This window comes from Equus przewalskii, chromosome 6 (genome assembly GCF_037783145.1).
Source record: "Equus przewalskii isolate Varuska chromosome 6, EquPr2, whole genome shotgun sequence".
Classification (NCBI taxonomy): Eukaryota; Metazoa; Chordata; class Mammalia; order Perissodactyla; family Equidae; genus Equus; species Equus przewalskii.
In genome coordinates this window covers 43,164,647-43,191,537 of record NC_091836.1, presented here as the reverse complement: position 1 = coordinate 43,191,537, position 26,891 = coordinate 43,164,647, and the positions used below count along the sequence as shown (strand labels likewise).

General features: G+C 38.5%; 1 protein-coding gene across 18 annotated transcripts in view; it reads right to left on the bottom strand.

Moving 5' to 3' along the window:
• Positions 1-26,891, bottom strand: part of LOC103565182 (beta-galactosidase-1-like protein 3) — a 74,793-nt gene that overhangs the window by 36,632 nt on the left and 11,270 nt on the right. For 13 of the 18 annotated variants that reach the window (XR_011541001.1, XR_011541000.1, XR_011541002.1 and 10 more), the window contains 3 exons: positions 25,497-25,589; positions 23,974-24,055; positions 22,958-23,022 (listed from right to left, as the gene is read on the bottom strand). Coding sequence is in view for 13 of the 18 variants with exons in the window: in XM_070623516.1 (XP_070479617.1) it covers positions 22,958-23,022; positions 23,974-24,055; positions 25,497-25,589 (240 nt within the window). In the remaining 5 variants the exon portion in view is untranslated. The remainder of the gene's footprint in view (positions 1-22,957; positions 23,023-23,973; positions 24,056-25,496; positions 25,590-26,891) is intronic. The other 5 variants (XM_070623526.1, XM_070623521.1, XM_070623522.1 and 2 more) reach the window with 1 other exon arrangement.

Below are 26,891 nucleotides of genomic sequence, written 5' to 3'. Positions count from 1 at the left end.
AAAAGGGGGGAAAACAGGAAAAGAAATTACAAAGGAGAAACAGCAAAAACTTGCCCTAGAACAGGTCAAAATTTTGGTAAAAATATTTTAAAGTTAAAAATCTCAATGAAACAATCACCTCTATAAATTTAGAACATAAAATAGAACTAAAATTATTCAAGAAGACTGATATGATAAAATACATAAGGAGCTAAAATATAACCTGGCAGATTTATTTTTTTAAAAGTAGATACAATAGAAAATATTAAGTCAAAACTGGAAGCAGATAAAAGGAAAATAAACACTGTAAAGGATATGAAAAGAAAGGTAGTGAAAGGTGAACAAAATTAAGTGGAAATAAACATAGAGTAGAAAAGATTAGAGAGAAATGGATGAGGGAGATGTGGAAGACAGACAAAATAATTTTGCACTACACATAACTTATGCCCCTGAAGAGAAAATTTTTAAAACAAATTTTTTAAAAAAATACTAAAAGATATAATAAAAAACTTACAATTTCCAATAATGATGATTTATGTTATTTGGATCAACCTTCTCACCAAGGACAAGAAAAGATGTTGGATAAAATACAATATCATCTTAGCTATAGCTGAGAAGAGAATTAATGCATGTGAATATAGATCAGAAGAAAGTAGAGAAAAAATACACAAACTAATTACAGATATTGAGCACACATGAGGTCTAACATAAATTTACTTGGAATCCTAGAAGGAAAGGAATGAGACAACAGGGCAGGAGCAATATTTGAAGAGATACTAGCTGAGAATACACACATTCAAGAAGCCAAACAGATCGCAAGAATAATAAATAAAAGATATTCACACATAGACAGATTATACTCCAACTGCAAAAACCAAAATGAAAATAATTCTTAATAGCAGACAAAAGCAAAAAACATTACTTGCAAGGGAGTTAGCCTGAGAGTAGAATTCTCAAAAGCAACAATGAAGTTAGCAGACTTCATGCTGAAAGAAAACCACCACCAAATTAGAATTCCAGAGACAGTGAAAGACTGAGGTGAAAAAAAAAAAAAAAAACAGTTTGCTATAACTAGATATCACTAAAGGAATTTCTAAAGGATACACTTCAAGCAGAAGAAAAATCATCCTAAATAGACTCTCTGGGATATAAGAAATAAAGAACAAAAAATGGTAAATATTGGGCTAAAACTGAACAAATACTGATTACATAAAATAAATATAATAACATTTTTTAGAGTTTTCCAAAAATAGAAGTCAAATGCAAGAGTGAAATAGAATGTGTGTCTTTAGGGGTAAATGGAGTCAGTGTTCCATGATACTTAAATACTCCAGGTAGAGTGCAAAGATATTGCTTAACTTTAGATTGTGGTAGGTTAAGCACTTACATCAAAATTTCAAGGACAGTCTTTAAAAGATAAAAATAGAGTTTACAGTTCCCATAGTGGTATGATCAAACACAGAAAGTGATTTTTTAAAATAACCAAATCCACAAGAAGAAGCCCAGATTCTAAAGGAAAATACAAAAAGAAGGCAAACAATAAGATGATAGATTTAAATTCAATATATATCAATAATTACATTAAATATAAATGACTAAGTGCTCCAAATAAAAGATTGTGTCAGACTGAGATAAAAAATATTCAACTAATTTCTGTTTATAAGAGACATGTATACAAAATTATGGTAAAATTAAAATGATGACACAAAAAATGATATGCCACTTAAATATTAAACAAAGAAATCTAGTGTGGAAATATCAATAACAGACAAAACTGATTTTAAGATAAAAATAAATACTACACATAATAGAAGTAAACTGTGACATCAAAAACATAAAATATGGGTGGGATAGTAAAAATGTAGAGCTTTAGAATGTGCTTAAACTTCAGTTGTTATAAACTTAAAATAGATGGTTGTTATCTATTAAACATAGATATCTGTTAAATTTAAGTTGTTTTATGTAAGCCTAACAGTAACCACAAAGCACAATTCTATCATAGATACACAAAAGAGAAAGAGAAAGGAATCTAAGCACACCACTACAGAAAATAATCAAATCACAAAGTAAGAGAGCAAGAGAAAACAAAGGAACAAGGGAATTACAAGATGGCCAGAAAAAATTAACAAAATGGCAATAAGCCCATACCTATCAATAATTACTTTAAATGTAAATGGACTAAATTCTCCAATCAAAAGACATAGGGTGGCTGAATAGATATAAAAACAAGACCCAGGGGCTGGCCCCGTGGCCGAGTGGTTAAGTTTGCGCGCTCTGCTGCAGGCAGCCCAGTGTTTTGTTGGTTCAAGTCCTGGGCGCAGACATGGCACTGCTCATCAAGCCACGCTGAGGCAGTGTCCCACATGCCACAACTAGAAGGACTCACAATGAAGAATATACAACTATGTACTGGGGGGCTTCGGGGAGAAAAAGGAAAAAAAATCTTTTAAAAAAAAGCAAGACTCACCTACATGCTGCCTACAAAAGACTCACTTCACATGTAAGGACACACAGACTGAAAGTGGGGGGTGGACAAAGATATTCCATGCAAATGGAAACCAAAGAAAGCTTGGACAGCTATACTCATATCAGGTAGAGTAGACTTTAAGACAAATACTGCAATAAGAGACAAAAAAAAGTCATTATATAAGGATAAAATGGTCAATCCAACAAGAGGATATAACATTTGTGTATATTTATGCATCCAACATAGGAGCACCTAAATATATAAAGCAAATATTAACAGACCTAAAGGGAGAAATAGACAACAATACAATATTAGTAGGGAGCTTTAATACCCCACTTTCATCAATGGATAGATGATCCAGAGAGAAAATCAATAAGGAAACATTGATCTTAAACAACACATTAGACTTGATGGATTTAACAGACACATACAGAATATTCCATCCAAAGGCAACAGAATATACATTCTTCTCAAGCACACATGTAGCATTTTCCAGGACAGATCGTATGTCAGGCCACAAAACAAGTCTTAATAAATGTAAGAAGATTGAAGTCATATCAAGCAACTTTTCCAACTACAATGGTATGAAACTAGAAATCAATTACAAGAAGGAAACTAGAAAATTCACAAATATGTGGAGATTAAACAACATGCTACTGAATAACCAATTGGTCAAAGGGAAATCAAGAAATCTTGAGGGGCCAGCCCCATGGCCGAGTGGTTAAGTTTGCATGTTCCATTTTGGTGGCCCAGGGTTCAACAGTTCAGATCCTGGTCACTGACATGGCACTGCTCATCAGGCCATGTTGAGGTGGCATCCCACATGCCACAACTAGAAGTATCCACAACTAAAATATACAACTATGTACTGGGGGGATTTGGGGAGAAAAAGCAAAAAAAAAAAAAAAGAAGATCAGCAACAGTTGTTAGCTCAAGTGCCAATCTTAAAAAAAAAGAAAGAAAGAAAGAAATTTTGAGACAAATGAAAATGCAAATACAACATGTCAAAACTTATGGGCTGCTGCAAAATCAATTCTAAGAGGTAAGTTCATGTGATAAGTGCCTACATTAAGAACCAAGAAAGATCTCAAATAAACAACCTAATTTTACACCTAAGAAACTAAAAAAAGAACCAACTAAGCCCAAAGTTAATAGTAGAAAGGAAATAACAAAAAACAGAGCAGAAATAAATACATTAAAAAGTCAATAGGAAAAATCAATGAAACTAAGAGCTGATTTTTGAAAAGATAAAGAAAATAGATGAAACTTTAGCCAAACTCACCAAGAAAAAGAGAGAAGACTCATATAAATAAAATCAGAAATGAAAGAAGAGACATTACAACTGAGAATACAAGGAAAATAAGGGACTATAAAGGAACAATCATATATCAAAAAAAAACAAACAAAAAACTGGACAACCTCGAAGAAATGGATAAATTCCTAGAAACATGCAACCTACCAAGACTGAATCATGAAGAAATAGAGAATCAAAAACCTCCGAACAAACAAAAGTCCAGGACCAGATGGCTTCACTAGTGAGTTCTACCAAACATTTAAAGAAGTAATAGCAATCCTTCTCAAACTCTTCCAAAAAATAGGAGGGAATACTTCCAAACTCATTTTTTTTGAGGCCAGCATTACCCTGACACCAAAACTAGAAAATAACTTTCCAAAAGAAGAAAATTACAGGCCAATATCCCTGATGAACATAGACGCAAAAATCCTCAACAAAATATTAGTAAACTGAGTTCAACATTACATTGAAAGGATCATATACCATAATCCAATGGGATTTATCCCTGGAATGCAAACATCTGCAAATCAAACAACATGATACACTGCATTAACAAAATGAAAAAAATCATATGATCATATCAATAGATGTAGAAAAAGCACTTGACAAAATTCAACATCCATTCATGATAAAAACTCCCAACAAACTGAGTATAGTACCTCAACGTAATAAAGGCCATGTATGATAGCCATATAAGACAACTAACCTCAGACTCAGGGTGAAAAGCTGAAAACTTTTCCTCTAAGATCAGGAACAAGACAAGGATGCCCACTCTTGCCATTTTATTCAACATAGTATTGAATATTCCAGCCAGAGCAATTAGGCAAGAAAAAGAAATAAAAAGCATCTAAATTGGAAAGGACGAAGTAAAACTGTCCCTATTTGCAGATGTCATGATATTATATATAGAAAACCCTAAAGACTCCACCAAAACACTGTTAGAACTACTAAACAAATTTAGTAAAGTTTCAGTGTACAAAATCAATACACAAAAATCAGTTGCATTTCTATACACAAATAACAAACTATCAGAAAGAGAAATTAAGAAAACAATCCCATTTACAATTTCAACAAAAAGAATAAAATACCTAAGAATAAATTTAACCAATGAGGTGAAAGACTTGAACGCTGAAAACTATAGGACAGTGATAAAATAAGAAGACACAAATAAATGAAAGGATATTCCATGCTCATGGACTGAAAGAATTAATATTGTTAAAATGTCCATACTACTAAAGTAATCTACAGATTTAATGCAATCCTCATTAAAATTTCAGTGCCGTTTTTCACAGAAATAGAAAAAGAAATGTTAAAATTTTTATGGAACCACAAAAGACCCCAGCCAAAGCAATCTTGAGAAAGAAGAACAAAGCTAGAGGTATCATGCTTCCTGATCTCAAACTATATTACAAAGCTATAGTAATCAAAAGAGTATGATATTAGCATAAAAACAGACACATAGATCAATGGAACAGAATATAGAGCCCAGAAATAAACCCACACATATACTGTCAATTAATTTACAACAAAGGAGGCAAGAATATAAAATCGGGGAAAGACAGTCTCTTCAACAAATGGTTTTGGAAAAATGGACAGTTACATGCAAAAGAATGAAACTAGACCCTATCTTACACCACACACAACAATTAACTCAAAATGGATCAAAAATTTGAATGTAAGACCTGAAACATAAAGCTCCTAAAAGAAAACATAGGCAGTAAGCTCTTTGACATTGATCTTGGCAATGATTTTTTTGGACATCAAAAGCAAAAATAAACAAGTGGGAGTACATCAAACTAAAAAGCTTCTGCACAGTATAAGAAACCATCAACAAAGTGAAAAGGCATCCTACTGAACGAATGGGAGAAAATATTTGCAAATCATGTATCTGATAATAGGCCAATATTCAAAATATATAAAGAACTCATACAACTCAATAGCAACAAAAAATTTAATTTAAAACACATTTTTTCCAAAAAAGGAACACAGATGGCTAATAAGTACATGAAAAGATGCTCAACATCATTAATCATCAGGGAAGTGCAAATCAAAAATTAATATTACCTCACACCTGTTAGAATGGTTATTATCAAAAAGACTAGAAATACTGTGTTGGCAAGGATGTGGAGAAAAGGGAACCCCCGTGCACTGTTGGTGGGCTTGTAATGGTGCAGCCACTATGGAAAACAGTATGGAAGCCTCTCGAAAGTTTAAAAATAGAACTATAGTATGATCCAGCAATTCCACTTTTGGATATTTATCTGAAGAAAACACAAACTTGAAAAGATATATGCACCCCCATATTCATTGCAGCATTATTTACAATAACCAAGACATGAAAACAACCTAAGTGTCTATCAATGAATGAATGGATAAAGAAGATGTGATACACACACACACACACACACACACACACACACACACACACACACAGAGGAATATTATTCAGCCATAAAAAAGAATGAAATCTTTCCATTTGCAATGACATGGATGGACCTTGAGGACATTATGCTAAGTGAAATAAGTCAGACAGAGAAAGACAAATACCTTATGATCTCACCTATACTTGGAAAATAAACAAACAACAACAACAAAGAAACCCAAGCCCATAGATACAGGGAACAGATTGGTTGTTGCCAAAGTGGGGGTGAGAGGTGAGCATAATGAGTTAAGAGAGTCAAAAGGTACAAACTTCCAGTTATAAAATAAATAAGGCATGGGGATGGAATGTACAGCATGGTGACTATAGTTAATAATACTATTTTGAATAGTTGAAAGTTGCTAAGAGAGTAGATCTTAAAAGTTCTCATCACAAGAAAGAAAATGTTCCTGTGTGTGATGGATGTTAACCAGAGTTATAGTGGTGATCATTTGCAACATATACAAATATCGAATCATTACGTTGTACATCTGAAACTAATATAATATGTCAATTATACATCAATACAAAATAAACCATAAAGAAAAAACAATAACAAAAAAAGAAAAATAAACCTTTAGGGAGAAGAAGCTATTGAACACCCCTAAATGAGTGAATCCTAAGCAAATACAATAACAGTTTTGTCCTGAAAGTGGGTTATTCTCTTATCTTCACACATTTCTCATTGCCTTTTTAGAGATGCTTCCAAAGACGTGGAAAAGAACACAGAGGAAAACACACTGAAGAGTTCGGTTCATACCCACGACATCTCTGACACATTGGAGGGCCAGGCAGCAAAGGGCCTTTGTAAACACCACCAAGCAGGGCACTGAGTTAACAAATGTTCCTGAAATCATCAATCTTCTAACTGAAAGCAAAAGTATGCAGCAGAAAATGAGATTGAAGAAATAATTGTTCTAATAAGGGAAGGTTCCGTGACTGACCAGTGAAAAATGCGGTAGTGCCATGGCTGCTCCTGGAACTCTGGAGCCCTCTGCTCAGCTTCCTCACACATTTCCACAGGTTAAACTGCTTCACAGAGGAAGTGCACTATTTCACAAGGATTGTTTTGGGAAATGAAAAGATTTCTCACTTAAAATGTTTATCAAGACAAGATAATAGGTTTGGTGATTCTCCTGTTCATATACAGAGACTGGAGTTACAGAAAGATACAATACATTCTTGGCTTCTGACAGCATCAGCTTACGGAACAGGCCAGTGTTTCGGTTAACTATTAAAGTACACGGAACACAATGGCAGAAAGGTCCATCTGCACGTCTCTAACACCAGATAGTGGTGTTCTCAAATATGTGCAGGAAGCAGGGAGGGACGGAGACGTGTGACAGTCTGGATTCACACAACAGGTCTGCCCTTTCTTAACTGTGGGACAACAGTCGTTCAGTGTCTCTTGGACTTTTTCCTTTCCCTAGATAACTTCTAAGGTCCCTCCATCTCTAAAATTCTGTGATTATAGTAACTTGTTAATATATTTTTCAGGCTTCACTCAAATGATTCCTCAGAAAGCTAGAAGAGAACAACCTAGGACATTTGATCACTATAGTTTAGAATAATACCTGCTTATTCAGCTGAACTTAAATCCTTTTGGAACAAAGAGAGACATAAATAAGGTAAAGTGACAACTGCAGTATGCCAGAAATTGTAATTGCATTTTGAATGGCAGCCAACAAGGTATTGTTTCCAATTGCAAAAGGTCAATGCATTTTCAGTTGTTAGTTTCTAGACACTGACAAGTAGTTTGTGGTAGTCCCACCAGGTCACACTAATAAGGACAGCTGTCTAGTTAACTATCCACCCCCATCATGATCCAAAAGCAATTTAAGGGGGCTTAAATAATATGGGATAGCATTAAAAAAGTGAACGTTTAGCATAGGCAAATGAAACCAAAAAGGATTTAAAAAAGGATACAGATAAAGAGGGTCATTTCCTAATGATAAACATTTCCTCTGTTTGAATATAAAAGAATTCCAAATTTACAGAGCTTCAAAATGTATTTAAAAAACTTTGATAAATCTTTTGAAGTACAGGTAAAAATATTAAGGACTATTAGTAGACATATGCAAATCCACAATCATGGTAGGAAGTAGAAAATTAGAACAATGCAATAAACAAAGCTGATATGAAGAACTTGTTGAGAATACCACACCCAGCTGTGCAAAACACGCTCATTTCAAGGATACAGGGCACTTACAAAACTTGACCACTGATAGGACACAAACACAAATAAAATTTAAAAATGGAGGACAATGTCTAAAAATTGAAAATAAATTTAAATGAACCAAATTCTACACCAAACTGGTAAAATAACTACATAAAACAAAGAAATTATTCCATGTAACCTTAGTACATAGAATTTTGACTGCACACTCCCTGTGGGATACACCTTAAAGATAAAAGAAAACCCACAGAAATCTTAAAGATTATTGGGTTTTCTTATTTTCAGTAATATTACCAGTATTGTTATTTCAAATCTATTATTGTAGAATTGATTAAATAATAAAATTATTAATATTGTTAGCAATTATGATCTCCAGAGTGAGAGAAAAAATGAGTATAAATCAAAGAAGTTAAATATAAACCTACAATTCTAAATTTGTATTTAACAAATCAGTGGAGACTCTTAATTTCCCCCTCTTTTAAAAATGTACCTATTTCCTGGCCCTACACACTGAACATATCTAGAAGCCATGGCAATCCAGTAGCCCTCACAGATTGTGCTCTATAGAAGCAGCAGGACTCCTAATAGAAATAGCTATTTCAGGCCTAGGATTGGAAATGTATAAGGTGAATCTGGACATCTTACTCTGCCAAAAACCAAGGGAACTATGGAAGACTGATGGTGTCAAATCAGAAGGAAATAGGATCCAGCTTGAAGGAGCTTCCAACTAGCCAGCAAGAAAACAATTTAAGCTTTAACAATATATTGATTATAATTGATGAAAATGCATTAGACATATTAAAAAGTCATGAGTTTATGATGAAAGAAGAACTATAAAAGTTTGAAATGGTATAGAGTATGTTCTCTGATTGCACTGTAATTAAGGAAAAAGAAAAACTCTATATGTTTGGAAATTAAGAAACTCACTCCTGGATCTACTAATAGGTCAAAGAAGCAATCCTATTGAATATTCAAATTATTCTGATTATGGTATAACAAATATAAAAATTCATGGGTTAATGAGAAATTTGTACTCTTAAGTGCTTATATTAAAACATAGAAAAACTGTAACAATGATATTTATTCAGCAGAAAATAGAGAAACTTCTGCTCATAATCAGAGATATAGAGAGCTAGAAGGAACATAAATCCCACACTTACAACAAGGACAAGGCTTGAAAAACTACAAATTATTTATGTGAACCTCTCAGAAAATTGAGGTCACAGAGCAACCAAATAAACCAAAACTCATCGTAAACCTGATACCTGAGAGAAACAGGACCTAATCATTTGCTTACCTGGGGCTGGAGCCTGTAAGATAGAAATAGATAATTTTAAAGAATTGGTAAAGACTGAGTGTAGACTAGCCTGAAAGTGTGAAGCCCCTGGGGGCCCAGATGTAGGGGGTCTTATACCTTCACGCAAGTTTTACCTCCACGAATCCACCTGATGTTCTGAGGCAAGACCGGGGAGAACCCTCAGTAAGTTTCTGTAAGGGTTGGATTGCATCCACCGAAATTTATGTGTCTAAGTCCTAACACCTAGTACCTCAGAATGCGACTGTATTTGGAAAGAGGGTACTTAAACAGTTAACTAAGGTTAAACGAAGTTATCAGGCTGGGTCCGAATTGAATCTGACTGGTGTCCTTATAAGAGGAGATTAGGATACAGGCACACAGAAGTAAGATCATGTGGAAAAGCAGAGAGAAGTCAGCCATCTACAAGCCACAGAGAGAAGCCTCAGAAGAAACAAATCTGCTGACACATTAATCTCAGACTTCTAGCCTCCAGAAACCTAAGAAAATAAATGCTGTTTACACCACACATTCTGTGGTACTTTGACTTCCTTCCTGGTACTGGCTGGGGAATGGGAGCATGAGGCACTGTCAGATCTCCCATAACCATCTTCCCTAGGGAACAAAGCCTTCACCTGCAGAGAGAAGAGCAACAAAAGCTGTCACCTTAGGGCACTGGTAGAAACCTATTGTATCTGGGAAAAGGGAGCAGGGGAAAAAACACCCCCTTTGGAAAAGAAATAGGAACACATGCTTGGCCCAGAACTATAGCTAGAGGAGGAGCAGGAGAACTTGAAAAGGCCACACCCCTCAGACCTAGGGACACAGTCCCTGCCTAAGACTGTCTTAATCAGAACTTCAGGGAATGAGTTTCCTGTCTCAACATCAGGCTAACCAGAATAGAGTAAAAATACCTTGTAGTATAGCTGGGAGACTGGAAGAGACAGGTTTTCTCTGAGGTCCAATGCAAAGGGAAGACCCAAAGCCCAGAGGAGTGCAAACACAGAGAAAATACTTCTGCCAAATGAGCCCTTACCCTAGACACAAGATGCCACTAGAGGAATCTGAAGGCTGTGATGCATGGAGGATAACCACAGCAATGACAAACCTCAAATTCAGCCCAACTCCTAACTAGATTAACACAAAACTCCACGATAAAATCCAGGCAGGAGGAAAAGCATGCTTATCTCCAAGATAGCATCCATGTCCCACACAAGAGGTTCAGCTTCCAAGAAAACACTATGAGCCATGCAAAAAGGCAAGAAAAAAAAAAAAACACTGTGAAGAGATAACACAATCATCAGAAACAGACTCAGATAGGACATATATGTTATAATTAGAAGATAATTTAAAATAACTGTAATTAATACGTTAAAGGCTATAATAGAAAAGGTGGGCAGTACACAAAATCAGATGGGCAATTTTAGCTGAAAGATGGAAACTACAAGAAAGAATCAAATGGAAATACTAGAAATCAAAACACAGTAATAGAAATGAAGAATTCCTTCAGTGGGTTCATCAGTAGACTCAACAGAGGAGAGGAATGAATCAGTATACTAACAAAAATTCAATAGAAATTAACGAAACACCTGAAAAATAAAAAAAAAAAGAGTAGGGGAAAAATGGCACTCAAGAGGTGTGAGGTAATGTCAAATGACCTAGTGTACAGGTAACTGGACCTGCAGAAGAAGAGAGAGAACAGAGAAAATAACTGAATAAGTAATGGCTGAGAATTTTCTAAAATTAATGACAGACACCAAACCACAGATTCAAGAATCTCAGAGAACATCAAGCAGGATGAATTCTAAGAAACAAACCACACCTAAGTACATTAACTCACACTTCTGAAAACCAAAGACAAAGAGAAAACTCTAAAGGCAGTCAGAGAAAAAAAAGACAAATCACCTACAAAAGCCACAGATAAGAATTAATAGACACTTTTCATCAGAAACCACAGAAGCAAAAAGACAATGGAATGACATCTTTAAAGTGAGGAATTAGGAATATACTGTTGTAAGATCTTAACATTACATGTGAAGCAGTTTAGTATTTAAAGATAGTTTCAGATTATTTTAAAATGTATATTTTAAATCCTTGGGGAACAGCTACAATTTTAAAATGTGGTCAAAGTAATTAGTCCATAGAGGAGATAAAATGGAATCAAGAAAAAATGCTCAATTAACCCAAGAAAAGGGCAAAAAAGAAGAAAAAGGAAACAGAAAAAAATGGCACAAATAGAAAAGAATTAGCAATGCTAATTAGATTACTAGTTGGAATAGTGCTAGTTGGATGCTAGTTGGAATTAGCAGTGCTAGTTGGTTGATAGATTTTAATCCAACCATATCAATTATCACTTTAAATGTGAATTATCTAACCACATTCATTGAGACAAAAATTGTCAGATTGAATCTTTAAAAAAGCAACCTGTAACTATATGCTGTCTACAAGAAATCCACTTTAAATACAAAGACTTTAACACAGGTAAAAAGCAAAAAGATAAAGAAAGCTACACCACACAAACACTAACCAAAAGAAAGCTGGAATAGCTCTACTTATATCAGCCAAAGCAAACTTCAAAACAAGGAAAGTGAACATCACATAATGATAAAGAGGTGAATTCTCCAGGGAAATATAACAATTCTAAATGTGTATGCACCTAAAAACAGAACTGCAAACTACATGAGACAAAAACTGATAGATTCGAGGACAAACAAACAAATCCAAAATTATATTCAGAGATGTCAACACTCTTCTCTTAATAATTGACAGAATATGTAGGCAGAAAATCAGCAAGGAGAGAGATTACCGGAACAATATCATCACACAACTTGACCTAATGGAAATTTATAAACAAATGTAAAATATACATTCTTCTCAAGTGTACATGGAACATCTGCCAAGGATCACCATATTACGAGCCATAAAATAAACCTTAACAAAAGTAAAAAGACAGAAATCATACAGAGTATGTTCTTGAATTTTAACAGTATTAAACCAGAAATCAGTAACAGAACGATATCTGGAAAATCCCCAAAGATTCAGAAATTAAACAACACATTTCAACCTGATACATGGAATAAAGAAGTCTCTAGGAAAATTTTAAAATATTTTGAACATTTCTTGAAACATTTTTTGAAAATGAAAATGCAGCATATCAAAATTGGTGGGATGCAGCAAAACCAGGGCATACAGGGAAATTTTTAGTGGTAAATGCTCATATTAGAAAAGAAGAAAGTCTCAAATCAGTAACATAAGCTTCCATCAGAAAAAAAAACTGGAAAAAGTAGAGCAAATTCAATCCAAAGGAAGCAGTAGGTAGAAAACACTAAAGGTGAGAACAGAAATCAATGAAATAAAAAATGGAAAAATAATAGAGGAAAGGAAACAAGCCAAGAGCTGGTTTTTTGAAAAGATCAATAAAACTGATAAACTTTTTGTCATCCTGACCAAGATAAGATGAGAGAAGACACAAAATTACCAATATCAGAAATGAAAGGAGAGCCATCACTACTGACAACAGAGGCATTAAAAAGATATCAATGAATATTACAAGCAACTCTATGTCCATGAATCAAAAACTTAGATGAAATAGAACAGAATAAATCCTTGAAAGACACAAGTTTGTCTTGTGTCCACTCAAAAAAAAATAACCTGAATTATGCTCTATCAGAGAAATTAAATTTCTAGTTAAAAGCCTTCTAAAAAAGAAAACTTAAAGTACAGATGGTTTCACTGGTGAATTTTACCAAACACTAAGAAAGAAATATTAACATTTCTATACAATCTCTTTCAGAAAATAGAAAAGGAAGGAACACTTCCAAACTCATCCTGTGAGGCTAGCATTATCCTAATTCCAAAATGAAACAAAGACATGCCAAGAAAAGAAAAGCAAAGGCCAGGATCCCTCATGAATATGGAAGCAAAAATTCTTAACAAAATATGAACAAATTGAATCCAGTAGTAAATATAATGATAATACATGACAGTCAAATGGGATTCATCCCAGGAATGCAAGACAGGGTCAACGTTCAGAACCGTATTAACCATATTGGCACAGAAGAGGACATATGAGAAAAGCTGCACAACTTTGGGTTTGGCTATGACTCTAAATATCTGACAGCAAAAGCACGACCCACCCAGCTATGGGGAGGAATGAAGGACTGAATCACCCCCAAGGTGAATGAACCTGAAAGACACCAAGTGCACAAGAGAAGCCAGATACTGCATGATTCCACTTACAGGAAATGTCCAGAAAAGGCAAATTAGTAGAGACCGAAAGCAGACCAGGGGGTTGCCTGGAGGTGGCAGTGGGGGATTAACTGCAAATGATCATGAGGAAACTTTTTAGATTGTAGTGATGGTTGTAAAATTCTATATATTAAACTGTTTGTGAGAGATCTCGTCAAGATGGTGGCGTAGGCAGACTCTGAACTCACCTCTTCCCATGGACACAACCAGATTACAACTATTCTTGGAAAAATTACCCTGGAGAGAAAATGGAAAACTGGATAAAAAGAAACCCCACAACAAGGGACAGTCCTGAGTGAGGCAGAAGAGGCGGAAATTCCTTCTGGAGAGAAAAAAGCCACCTTCAAGGGTGGCAGAGCTTCACAGCTGGCCAGGAAGGAGCCACTCTAAGGTACACAGCCTTCCCTGGAGAAGTGTGGACCTTAGTAGGGGCTGATACTGCTATAAGCATCCTTCAGACTCAGCACAACTGAGATGAGTGTCCTGCTATTTGGCTTCACTGGCTACTAACTGCAGCAGGGAATACTCCCAGAAAAGCTATCGGATGAAAGTTGAGAAAACCTGGCTCTTAAAGGGCCTGTGCACAAATTCACCCATCTCAAAGAGTAACCTAAAATCTCCAAAAGGAAAGGTGCACAGTCCTTTGGTGAAAAGAGACTCACCTGGTAAGCTCTGGGCGCATCTCGATGAGAGACGAGACTGAGACATTGGTGGTAGCCATTGTTGTGACCTAGTACAGGAATGCTGACACAGACGGTGGCAGATGCCATTGAAGTTTTTCCACTGCCCTGATAGCCCCGAGTCTGCTACACCCACTATAGTGCAGATTTAATCCAGTTTGACTAGGGCAGGCAGCCTGCCCTAGAGACCGGCCCCTCCCAACAGCAAGCCCTCAGGCTACTTGTCGGCCTGCAAAGACTGGGTGCCTTGATCCTCTACAGGCAGGCGAGTTTGTCCACTTCTGCATGGCAGGGCCTGTGTGAGGACCAGGTGAACCATGGGGGTTACTGGTGGAGATGTGGAGGCCTCCATGGTGGGGCGACTGGGTATGCTCCAGAGGGTCAGGACATGTGCATGGACGAGGGCTTTGTTGACAGTGTATGTGGACCTGTGGGGTGTGGGGCTTATCACTGGCAGAAGACCTGTGCTCACAATCAGCCACAAAGAGGATCAGCCCCACCTTCCAAAGCCTGAAACTATTAGGTGCTCCTGTGCCTAGGGCCAGCCCCACTCAGCTGCAATCCTGAGAGAGCTGACAACAGCCTTGTAGGCCTGAGGACTACAGCAACCGTAAGCCCCTGAGCCTAGCAACCAGCCACACTGGGTACCTATCCAATTAACAGGAAAACTGCAACTGGAGTGTGCTGTTAGACCTTGTGGCCAATGGCACTGGGGCTTCCTGAACCCAATTTACAAACAGCCTCCCAGGGAGGGAAACCCTAGAGTCCATGGGTACCTGCAGTAAGAGCAACCCTGACACAGCAGAAGGATACAAGTGGCCCACACAGGGGTCACTTTTGGATCATTTGGACTGGTGACGAAAGGGAAGCACACTTCTGGGCCTCAAAAGACATCTCTCACATAAGGCCACTTCTCCAAGATCAGGAGACATAACTGACTCACCTAATACATAGATATAAGCACACAGAAAGAGGCATAATGAGGAGGCAAGGGAATACATTCCAAGCTAGGGAATGGGACAAAACCCCAGAAAAAGAGCTAAATGAAACAGAAATAAGCAATCTACCTGACAAAGAGCTCAAATAAAAACTCATAAGGATACTCACAGATATTGGGAGAAGACTGGATGAACACAGTGAGAACATCAAGAAAGAATTGGAAAATACAAAAAAGAACCAATCAGAAATGAAGAATACAACACTGGAAATTAAGAATTCACTAGAGGGACTCAAAAGCAGAGTAGATGATAGTGAAGAATGGATCAGAAAGATAGACGAAAGACTAGAGGAAATCACCCAAGCTGAACAGATAAAAGAAAAAAGAATTAGACAGAATGAGAACAGTCTAAGGGAACTCTGAGACTATATCAAGTGCACTAACATTCGTGTTATAAGTGTCCCAGAAGGAGAAGAGAGAGACAAAGGGGCAGAGAATCTACTGGAAGAAATAATAGCTGAAAACTTTCCTAACCAAAGGAAGGAAACAGACATCCAAGTACAGGAAGCACAGAGAGCACCAAACAAGATGAACACCAACAGGCCCACATCGAGACACATTATAATTAAAATGTCCAAAATTAAAGATAAAGACAGAATCCTAAAAGAAGCAAGAGAAACGCAACAAGTGACATACAAAGGAAAGCCCATAAGGCTATCAGCGGACTTCTCAGCTGAGACCCTACAGGCTAGAAGAGACTGGCATGACATATTTAAAGTGCTGAAAGGAAAAAAACCTACAGCCAAGAACACTGTATCCAGCAAGCTTAGCATTAAAAATGGAAGCAGAGATAAGAACTTCACAGACAAGCAAAAATTAAAGGAGTTATCACCAAGAAACCAGTTCTACAATGATGAAGGGACTTATTTAAGTGGGAAAGAGAAGACCACAAATAGGGATAAGAAAATTATTTTTTTTAAAAAAGGAATAAAATCACTGGTAAAGGCAAAAATACAGTAAAGGTAGCAGATTAACAAGCTATGAAGATAATATGTAGGTTAAAAGACAAAAGTTCTAAAATTACCTATTTCAATGATGAGGATAATGGATAGACACACACATCAAACAAGACATTAGATATAATTTCAAAAATATAAAATGTGGGAGGAGGGGAGTAAACGAGTAGAGCTTTTAGAAAGAGGTCAAGCTAAAGAGACTATCAACTCAATATACATTACTATATATGTAGAATATTATATAGGAACCTCATGGTAATCACAAACCAGAAATCTATAGTAAGTAAACAAATAAGTAAGAGGAAACAAATCAAACAAATTATTAAAGAAAGCCATCAAACCACAAGGGAAGAAAGCAAGAGAAGAAGAAAGGAACAGAGAAGAACTACTAAAACACTCGGGAAAAAAAGTAACAAAGTGTCAATAAATACATTTTTATCAATAGCTACTTTAAATGTCAATGGACTAAATGTTCCAATCAAATGCCATAGGGTGGCCAATTGGATAAAAAAACGAGACCCATACATATGCTGCATACAAGAGACACACTTCAGACCTAAAGACACTCACAAACTGAAAGTGAAAAGATGGAAAAAAGAGATTCCATGCAAATGGCACAGAAAAGAAAGTGGGGGTAGTCATACTTATATCAGTCAACACAGACTTTAAAACAAAAACTGTAACAAGAGACAAAGAAGGGCACTACATAATGATAAAAGAAACAATCCAACAAGAAGATATAACACTTGTAAATATCTATGCACCCAAGATAGGAGCACCTAAATATATAAGCAACTATTAACAGACATAAAAGGAGAAATAGACAGTAACACAATAATAGTAGAGGACTTTAACACTCTGCTTACACCAATGGATAGACCATCCAAACAGAAGATCAATAAGGAAACACTGGCCTTCAAGGATACATTAGCCCAGATGGACTTAGTAGATATATATAGAAAATTCCATCCAAAAAGCACAGAATACACATTCTTTTCAAATGCACAAGGAACATTCTCCAGGATTGATAATATAATAGGACACAAAACAAATCTCAATAAATTTAAGAAGATTGAAATAATACCAAGCATCTTTTCTGACCACAAAGGTATGAAACTAGAAATCAACTACAGGAAGAAAATCAGAAAAGCCACAAAAATGTGGAAATTAAACAAAATGCTACTGAACAACGATTGGGTCAATGAAGAAATCAAAGGAGAAATTAAAACATACCTGGAGACAAATGAAAATGAAAATATGACATGCCAAAATCTGTGGGATATAGCGAAAGCTGTTCTAAGAGGGAAGTTTACAGCAATTCAGGCCTACTTCAACAAACACGAAAAATCTCAAATAAACAATCTAATAATGCATCTAAAGGAACTGGAAAAAGAAAAACAAATAAAGCCAAAAAGCATCAGAAGGGAGGAAACAATAAAAATCAGAGCAGAAATAAATGAATTAGAGACTAGAAGAACAATAGAAAGAATTAATGAAACCATGAGCTGGTTCTTTGAAAAGATAAACAAAATTGACAAACCTTAACTAGACTCACCAAGAAAAAAAGAGAGAAGGCTCAAATAAATAAAAATCAGAAATGAAAGAGGAGAAATTACAACAGACACCTCAGAAATACAAAAGATTATAAGAGAATACTCTGAAAAGCTATACGCCAAAAAATTGGATAACCCAGAAGAAATGGATAAATTCTTAGAATCATACAACGTTCCAAAACTTGATCAATAAGAAATAGAGAATTGGAATAGAGCAATCACCAGTAAGGAGATCAAAACAGTAATCAAAAAATAAAAGTCCAGGACCAAATGGCTTCCCTGGTGAATTCTACCAAACAATCAAAGAAGACTTACTACCTATCCTTCTCAAACTCTTCCAAAAAACTGAAGAGGAGGGGAGGCTTCCTGACTCATTCTACAAAGCCAACATTATCCTGATACCAAAAGCAGACAAAGATGACACAAAAGGGGAAAATTACAGGCCAATATCACTGATGAACATCGATGCAAAAATCCTCAACAAAATACTAGCAAATACAGCACTGTTTACAATAGCCAAGACATGGAAGCAACCTAAGTGCCCATCAACAGACGAATGGATAATGAAGATGTGGTACATATATACAATGGAATACTACTCAGCTGCAAAACAGAACAAAATCATTCCATTTGCAATAACATGGATGGACCTTGAGAGAATTATGTTAAGTGAAATAAGCCAGCGAGAGAAAGATAATCTGTGTATGACTCCACTCATATGAGGAATTTAAAACTATGGACCAAGAACAGTTTAGTGGATACCAGGGGAAAGGTGGGGTGGGGGGTGGGCACAAAGGGTGAAGTGGTGCACCTACAACATGACTGACAAACATTAATGTACAATTGAAATTTCACAAGATTGTAACCTATCAATAACTCAATAAAAAAATAATAATATAAAAAAATACTAGCAAATAGAATACAATAATACATTAAAAAGATCATACATCATGATCAAGTGGGTTTTATTCCAGGGATGCAGGGATGGTTCAACATCTACAAATCAATCAATGTGATACACCACATTAACAAAATGAAGAATAAAAATCACATGATCATCTCAATAGGTGCAGAGAAAGCATTTGACAAGATACAGCATCCATTTATGATAAAAACTTTAAATAAAATGGGTATAGAAGGAAAATACCTCAACATAATAAAGGCCATAGATGACAAGCCCACAGCAAAGATCATCCTCAATGGAGAAAAACTGAAAGCTCTCCTCTAAGAATAGGAACCAGACAAGGATGCCCACTTTCACCACTCTTCTTTAACATAGCATTGGAAGTCCCACTCAGAGCAATCAGGCAAGAAAAGAAATAAAAGGGATCCACACTGGAAGAGAAGAAGTGAAACTGTCACTATTTGCAGACGGCATGATTTTATATATAGAAAACCCTAAAGAATCCACTGAAAAACTTTTAGAAATAATAAATGAATACAGTCAAGTCACAGGATACAAAAGCAACATACAAAAATCATTTGCATTTCTATACACTAACAACCAAATAGCAGAAAGAGAAATTAAGAATACAATCGCATTTACAATTGCAACAAAAAGAATAAAATACCTAGGAATAAACTTAACCAAAGAGGTGAAAGATCTGTACACCAAAAACTAGAAAACATTGTTGAAAGAAAGTGAAGCAGACACAAAGAAATGGAAAGATATTCCATGCTCATGGATCGGAAGAATTAACATAGTTAAAATGTCCATACTTCCTAAAGCAATCTATAGATTCAATGCAATTCCAATCAAAGTTCCAAAAATATTTTTCACAGAAATAGAACAAAGAATCCTGAAAATTATATGGAACAACAAAAGACCCCGAATAGCCAAAGGATTCCTGAGGAAAAAGAATGAAGCTGGAGGTATCACACTCCCTGATTTCAAAATATACTACAAAGCCATAGTAACCAAAACAGCATGGTAATGGCACAAAAACAAACACACAGATCAATGGAACAGAATCGAGAGCCCAGAAATAAACCCACACATCTATTGACAGCTAATATTCGACAAGGGAGCCAAGAGCATACGATGGAGAAAGGAGAGTCTCTTCAATAAATGTTGTTGGGAAAACTGGACAGCCACATGCAAAAGAAGGAAAGCAGACCATTATCTCACACCATGCACAAAAACCAACTCAAAATGGATTAAATACTTGAATGTAAGATCCGAAACCATGAAACTTCTAGAAGAAAACATAGGCAGCACGCTCTTTGAGATCGGTCTTAGCAGCATATTTTCAAGTACCATGTCAGACCAAGCAAGAGAAACAAAAGACAAAATAAACAAATGGGAGTACATCAAACTAAAAAGCTTCTGCACAGCAAAGGAAGGCATCAACAAAACGAAAAGACAACCTAACAATTGGGAGAAGATATTTGCAAACCACATATCAGGTAAGGGGTTAATATCCAAAATATACAAGGAACTCATATGTCTCAACAACAAAAAAACCAAAGAACTCAATTAAAAAATGGACAAAAGATCTGAACAGGCATTTCTCCAAAGAAGATATACAGATGGCCAACAGGCATATGAAGATGTGCGACACCATTAGCTATCAGGGAAATGCAAATCAAAACCACAATGAGGTATCACCTCACTCCAGTCAGAATGGCTATAATTAACAAGACAGGAAACAACAAGTGTTGGAGAGGATGTGGAGAGAAGGGAACCCTCGTACGCTGCTTGTGGGAGTGTAAACTGCCAGCCACTATGGAAAGCAGTATGGAGTATCCTCAGAAAATTAAGAATAGGTCTACCATACGATCCAGCTATTCCTCTGCTGGGTATTTATCCAAAGAACTTGATAACACAAATGCATAAAGATACATGCACCCCTATGTTCACTGCAGCATTATACACAATATCCAAGACTTGGAAGCAACCTAGGTGCTCATCAAGGGACGAATGGATAAAGAAGATGTGGTATATATACACAATGGAATACTACTCAGCCATAAAAAATGATGAAATCTGGCCACTTGTGACAACATGGATGGACCTTGAGGGTATTATGCTAAGTGAAATAAGTCAGAGGGAGAAAGTCACATACCGCATGATCTCACTCATAACTGGAAGATAAAAACAGTGACAAACAAACACAAAGAGACAGATTGGATTGGTGGTTACCAGAAGAGAAGGAGGGATGGGAGAGGAGGGGAGAGGGTGAAAGGGACAATCAGGTACATGTGTGTGGTGATGGATTGTAATTAGTCTTTGGTTGGTGAACATGATGTAATCTACACAGAATTCAAAATATATTAACAATATACATCTGAAAATTATATAAAGTTATAATCCAATGTTACTGCAATAAAAAAATTAAATAAACTGCTTACAATGGTTGTATTTAATGGTGTATAAGTTATACTTCCATAAAGCTGTTAAAAACAAGAAGTGACAAGAGGGGCCAGCCCAGTGGCGCAGCAGTTAAGTTTGTGTGCTCCACTTCAATGGCCCGGGCTTCGCAGGTTCGGATCCTGGGCGTGGACCTAGCACTGCTGGTCAAGCCATGCTGTGGTGGTGTCCCACATAAAATAGAGGAAGATTGGCACAGGTGTTAGCTCAGTGACAATCTTCCTCAAGCAAAAAGAGAAAGATTGGCAACAGAAGTTAGCTCGGCGCCAATCTTCCTCATAAAAAAAAGGAAGAATTGGGGCTGGCCCCGTGGCCGAGTGGTTAAGTTCGTGTGCTCCGCTGCAGGCGGCCCAGTGTTTCATTGGTTCGAATCCTGGGTGTGGGCATGGCACTGCTCATCAAACCATGCTGAGGCAGCGTCCCATGTGCCACAACTAGAAGGACCCACAATGAAGAATATGCAACTATGTACCGGAAGGGCTTTAGGGAGTAAAAGGAAAGAATAAAATCTTAAAAAAAAAAAAAAAGAAGAAGAAGTGACAAGCAAAAAAGAAACCAAAAACTGAGAAAGACTTATTAAAGACATTAAACACTAGAAACAGCCATGCATCCACCCCTGGCAGAGGCGCTTCTCACTAGGTTAGAAACCACAAAATTAGTGAGAAGTGAAAATCAGATTAACTCGCTCTTAATTAAAACTTGTGGAGGAGGGTGTGAGGCTGAGGTGAGGGCACTGGAGGGGTGCTGGGGGGCTCTGGCAAGCGAGGGTACCCTGCTTTACAAGCATTGAAGGCTGCCTTCCTGCCTGAGGGCCAAGAGCTGCGCGGGCTGAGGCTGGAAATGAAGACTGTGTCAGTCACACCAGGGCTTGCAGCCCGTGGCACAGGTCTTGGATATTATCTGAGGCATGAAGAAAGCCCAGGAAAGTGTGTTAAGAAGAGGAAACTATAACCACATTTGGTCTGTCAGAGTTCAAACCAGAAGTTTTGCGGAGAAAGGATATAATTCCTGAAGGCATGGACTATGGTTTGTCCATCTTTGTAACTAACACAGGGGGTCACCCACTGAGAGGAAACTATGAGCTACCTAATCCATATTTGTTAAATGAATTCATGTACAATAGTCATTCATTCCCACAGTTTGCACAGACTGGCTAAAAATGGCTGACCCCACCAAAGCCAGGCGTGAGTCCCCTGTCAGCAATACCCATAGCCCATTTCTGAGCTCTGTCCTTGTAGAGGAAAGAGAATGTTATCGCCCTCTGATTTACCTCATATAAACCCCCTCACACTTCCACTGCTCATCTCCATGAGGTGCTCCCCTAACAGAGGTGACAGAAGCGGGGTTCCCTCCTCATTTCCCAAGCCAAAAGCATCAACTTGCCAAATCGCTTTGGAAGCCAGCTGAGCCCCAGGGAAAAGCTGTGGTCTTCCTGCAAAGCCTCCTTTCTCACTGAGCACCAGCTGCAGAGGCGGGAGGGCATGTCAAAAGGGGCGGAGACCTTCATCTCCAAGACATCCTTACCTGCACCTTATAAAGGTGTTGGAAAGCATCCTTCCGAAATTTTTTCATATTGATGGTGGCCAGCACTGTAGAGAGAAGGGAGAGGTGCTGCATGGGGCACTGTGACAAGTGCCACCAGGGGAGGGATGGAAGCCCACACCTTGTGCTACTTCTATTCCACTTTGCAAAGTACAAAGGGCTGTCATATATGTCCTCACATCACTGGACATGTGCAAAGACAAGGTGAGGCAAGAAGGGCAGTTAAAATTACCATATTTCGTGCAGAGAAGTGGAACAGGCCAAGGTCACACAACTTGATTATACCTAGGAATTGAATGCAGGTTACCTGGCCCCAAGTTCAGTACACTTTCTACCATACCATGGAAATAATGTGAGGAAGAGCCATAAAAAATGAGGAGAGAGAGCAGTATATTGAAGCAGCTAGTCTTAAGCTCAGGACCACCTGACAGATAGTCGTCTGGACCCATGTGGCTGCTCACACCTTGGTCATTTCCTTCACTATCATCACCTTATGATTTTGTTCTGAATTGTTCTGCTATTCTCTTCTCAGGACCTACCTGGAGCTCACAGTGAGCCTCAGGGAGCAGGATCCCAGAACTGGGACTTGTCCTAGGCCGCCTTCCTGACACAAGACCTGTCTTCTGCTTCTCCATGTGGTTCTCCATGCTGGTGGAGAAGGCCTTGATTCTAAGCCATGCCCAGCACCAAAGCAGATTCTTAGCCACAGAAAAATTATGAAAGATGGAAAGGTACATTGAGTCCAGAAGAGCTCAATTATGGTTCTGTTTAAACAGAGACCACAAGAGCAAGGAAAAGACATAGAGCTGGTGAGTCAACTCTTTGCTTTGACCCTGAGTCCTTATCTACTATAATACCAAATCTCTGGGGTCTGTTTCAATGTACATGGGAAAGAGAGGTATCAGAGATATTCTTGTTCTTTTTCTGAGACTCGTCCAAGACTCAAACTGGCTGTCTAAGAGCCTCAGTTCTCCCTTAAAATAATTCTAAATTTGTACCTCCTTTTATGTAGCCTTTTAGCACATCATCCACATTATCCGAGGTCAAGAGAAGCTCCACAATCCCTCTTTTCAGCAGGGCCTGTTGATAAAAGTGGACAAAATGAACCTACTTCTCTTGCTGCCATGGGAAGAAGGAGCTATAAGGAAATTAGGAAATAAACACAAGTGGGCTCTGATGGGCAGCCTGAGAGCTAGAGAGAAAGGTTTGCATGGAGAGTCTGACCATGCGCAGCTCAGTAAATTGCAGGGGATGGTGGTCTCCACCCCAGTCTGGTGCTTTTCCTGGGGACGGCCACAACAGCAGCGGAGTACGGGCTTTGACACCCATGGTCATTGCCTCAAGGGGAAAAGCACAGGGCTAAGTCTATGAGGAAGCAACCAGGGAGGATCTAAATCTGAGAAAAAGAGAGAAAGAAGACTTGGGAAACCCTTTGTGCCTGAAGGGGAGAGGTTGAGGCTGCGGGGCCCTAAGAAAGATCAGAGGCAAACTTCACAAAACTTAGGTCCTACCCGGACACTCAAAGGAAGCACGGAAGTCTGCCATGGCTTTGGGGAAGCAGGGAATCTAACTTGAAATTCATATTTACTGAGGGCATAGGGAGCAGACAGACGGCCAGAGGGTGAGAGGACCCCGTCTGTGTGTCCTATATATCCAGGCCTAGGAGAGAAGCCAAGCAGTAAATTTTAAAAATCAAGGAAAAGTAATGCTAGCTGAATGAGATTGATTTGAGAGGATCTGATGTGATGACGCTCCTGAGTTAGGGAGGGGAACTTCTCACAGACCCTGTCCAGCTCCAGAAGCCCCAGCTACAGAGCAGGAGCCAGGACATCCGCGGAGTCCAGCCCTGCCCTCCTCCCTCTCTCATCACCTGCTCTCTCTTCTTTGCCCAGCTGGCCACTCCTCCTCACTGCTCTCCAGGCCATCCAGAGGTCTCTGTGTGGAAAGAGCTACTGGGTTCTGCACAGACAGAGTTACAATGGAACCCCTGCATCCTGTTTAGCAACCTAGGCAAGGGGTCCAGTTCAGACCAGAGCTCATCAGCTTCCTGAACATGGGAGGTCAGGGACAGGGAGGGGCCTGACTTGCCAGAAAGAACACCAGGCAGGACTGAAGTTACTCTTGGCTTAAGACATCCCCCCATACAGGAGCAAAGGCAGCAGAAGAAAGAATACTAATGCTACAGGTCAGAAAGCTGCAGGGTGATAGCCATCATTGTCAAGTTCATGAAGCATTATCTATTTTCTATGGATGTAGATTCACCAACCCCCACCTTCAATGACAGTTCTAGGTCACAGAGACAGCAACAGAAAGGAATAATCTTTTAATATCATGTTTGATTCATAATAAAGATATCTGAGCACATCTTGATCACCCTGACCATATTGTAGATTCACAAAGAAATTGAACTTGACCTCACATCCCAGAGTCACCCAGGCCAGGACTCAGACACACGTGCTGTGAAAGAGACAGACTGAGGACGAAGGTAGGCAAATATGGAGACAAACTAAGTGTTTCTTACCTGTTGAAGATAGGGCATGTAATCTTTATCCTTATAAAATGAACCATATTCGTTCTCCACCTGCACTGCAATGATGGGGCCTCCCTTGCGGTACTACAGACAGATGATGAGCGAGAGAGAGTGAGGCGACTGGTGGGAGAAGATGGAGTCTCTGGGTTTGCTGCTGAAGATGACACACCTGTTCCAGATTCTTTGATCTGAGTGGTGCCTTAGTTTGGGCACTCTCTCTCCTCCCCTTGGGTCTGATAGTCAGTGAAATCCAGGCACTTCAGCTGCTGCAAGGAGTCCTACCTTTCCCAGCTTTGTAGAGGAGCCACTCCCGCAGTTGTCCTCTCTCTTTCCCATACGAATTAGCTACTTAAATATGAAATCTCAAACCTATAATCTCACCTGCTTCCACGCCCACCCTACCCACTTTCCTAGCTGACAAATGAACAAGGTGTCCCTCCTCCCGTCTCAGGGCAATGCCACCACTCAGGTGCAGAGTCCCCCTGCCTCCCGCCATCTGCTCAGGAGCTTGGCTTTCTGCACCATTCCTTCTCCCTTCTGTGCTTTCCACCCTTTCTTCTAAACTGACAGACTTCCATCATCATGGAAACTTATTCAGAACCCTCACATCAGAAAGAGAGAGAGAGAAGGAGGGAGGGAGGAGGGAGACCTCCAAGATTGTTCCCCTCCAGCGACATGTCTCTTGCTCCCTGCTCCCCAAGGGCTCTACTTCTTGAGAGAGTTACCAGTGTCTACACTCACTTTCTCTGCTTTCTCACTTTTACCCCGCTCCTCAAACCCCCATGGAAGAGCTTCCACCCCCATCGCACGATCTAAGCCATCAACACTGACCTAGTTGTGCTGAAATTTATTACAATTTTCCATGTTTAGTTCAACCTTTCAGTGCCTTCCACACTCAGGTCGACTCTGCTCCTTGAAGCCTCGCCAAACTGAAGGTGGAGTGAGCATCGAGAGGGAGCGTCTGATCACTTCCCTCCCCACATGGCCCCTGCTGCCTGGAGTAAATGACAGTTTTAGAGGGAGGCGTTCCCTTCTGGACCACAGGACTAGCTTCTGAGCAGGAACAGAGGAGAACGAGCATGTTTGGGGGCTTTTCCTTCACACCCTCACCTTTTCCTTCTTTCTCACCTCACACTAGGCTCTACACTACTGAATTTCTTTAGTTCTTCAAACTCCTCGTTCTCTCTCTTGCCATCTGGTCTTCGTCCATGCTAAGGATTCCTGACCAGCACCCCTGGCTTGGCTAATGCTTGCCCACCCTTGAAGTCCTATTTAAGGTACTTTTTCTGGAAAACATGCTCCAGACCTCCCTTTCTCCCTCGAGGGCGTCCTGCACGTCCTCCACTGCGGCAGCTATCACTCATCCCGTAAGTGCTGTCTGCCTCT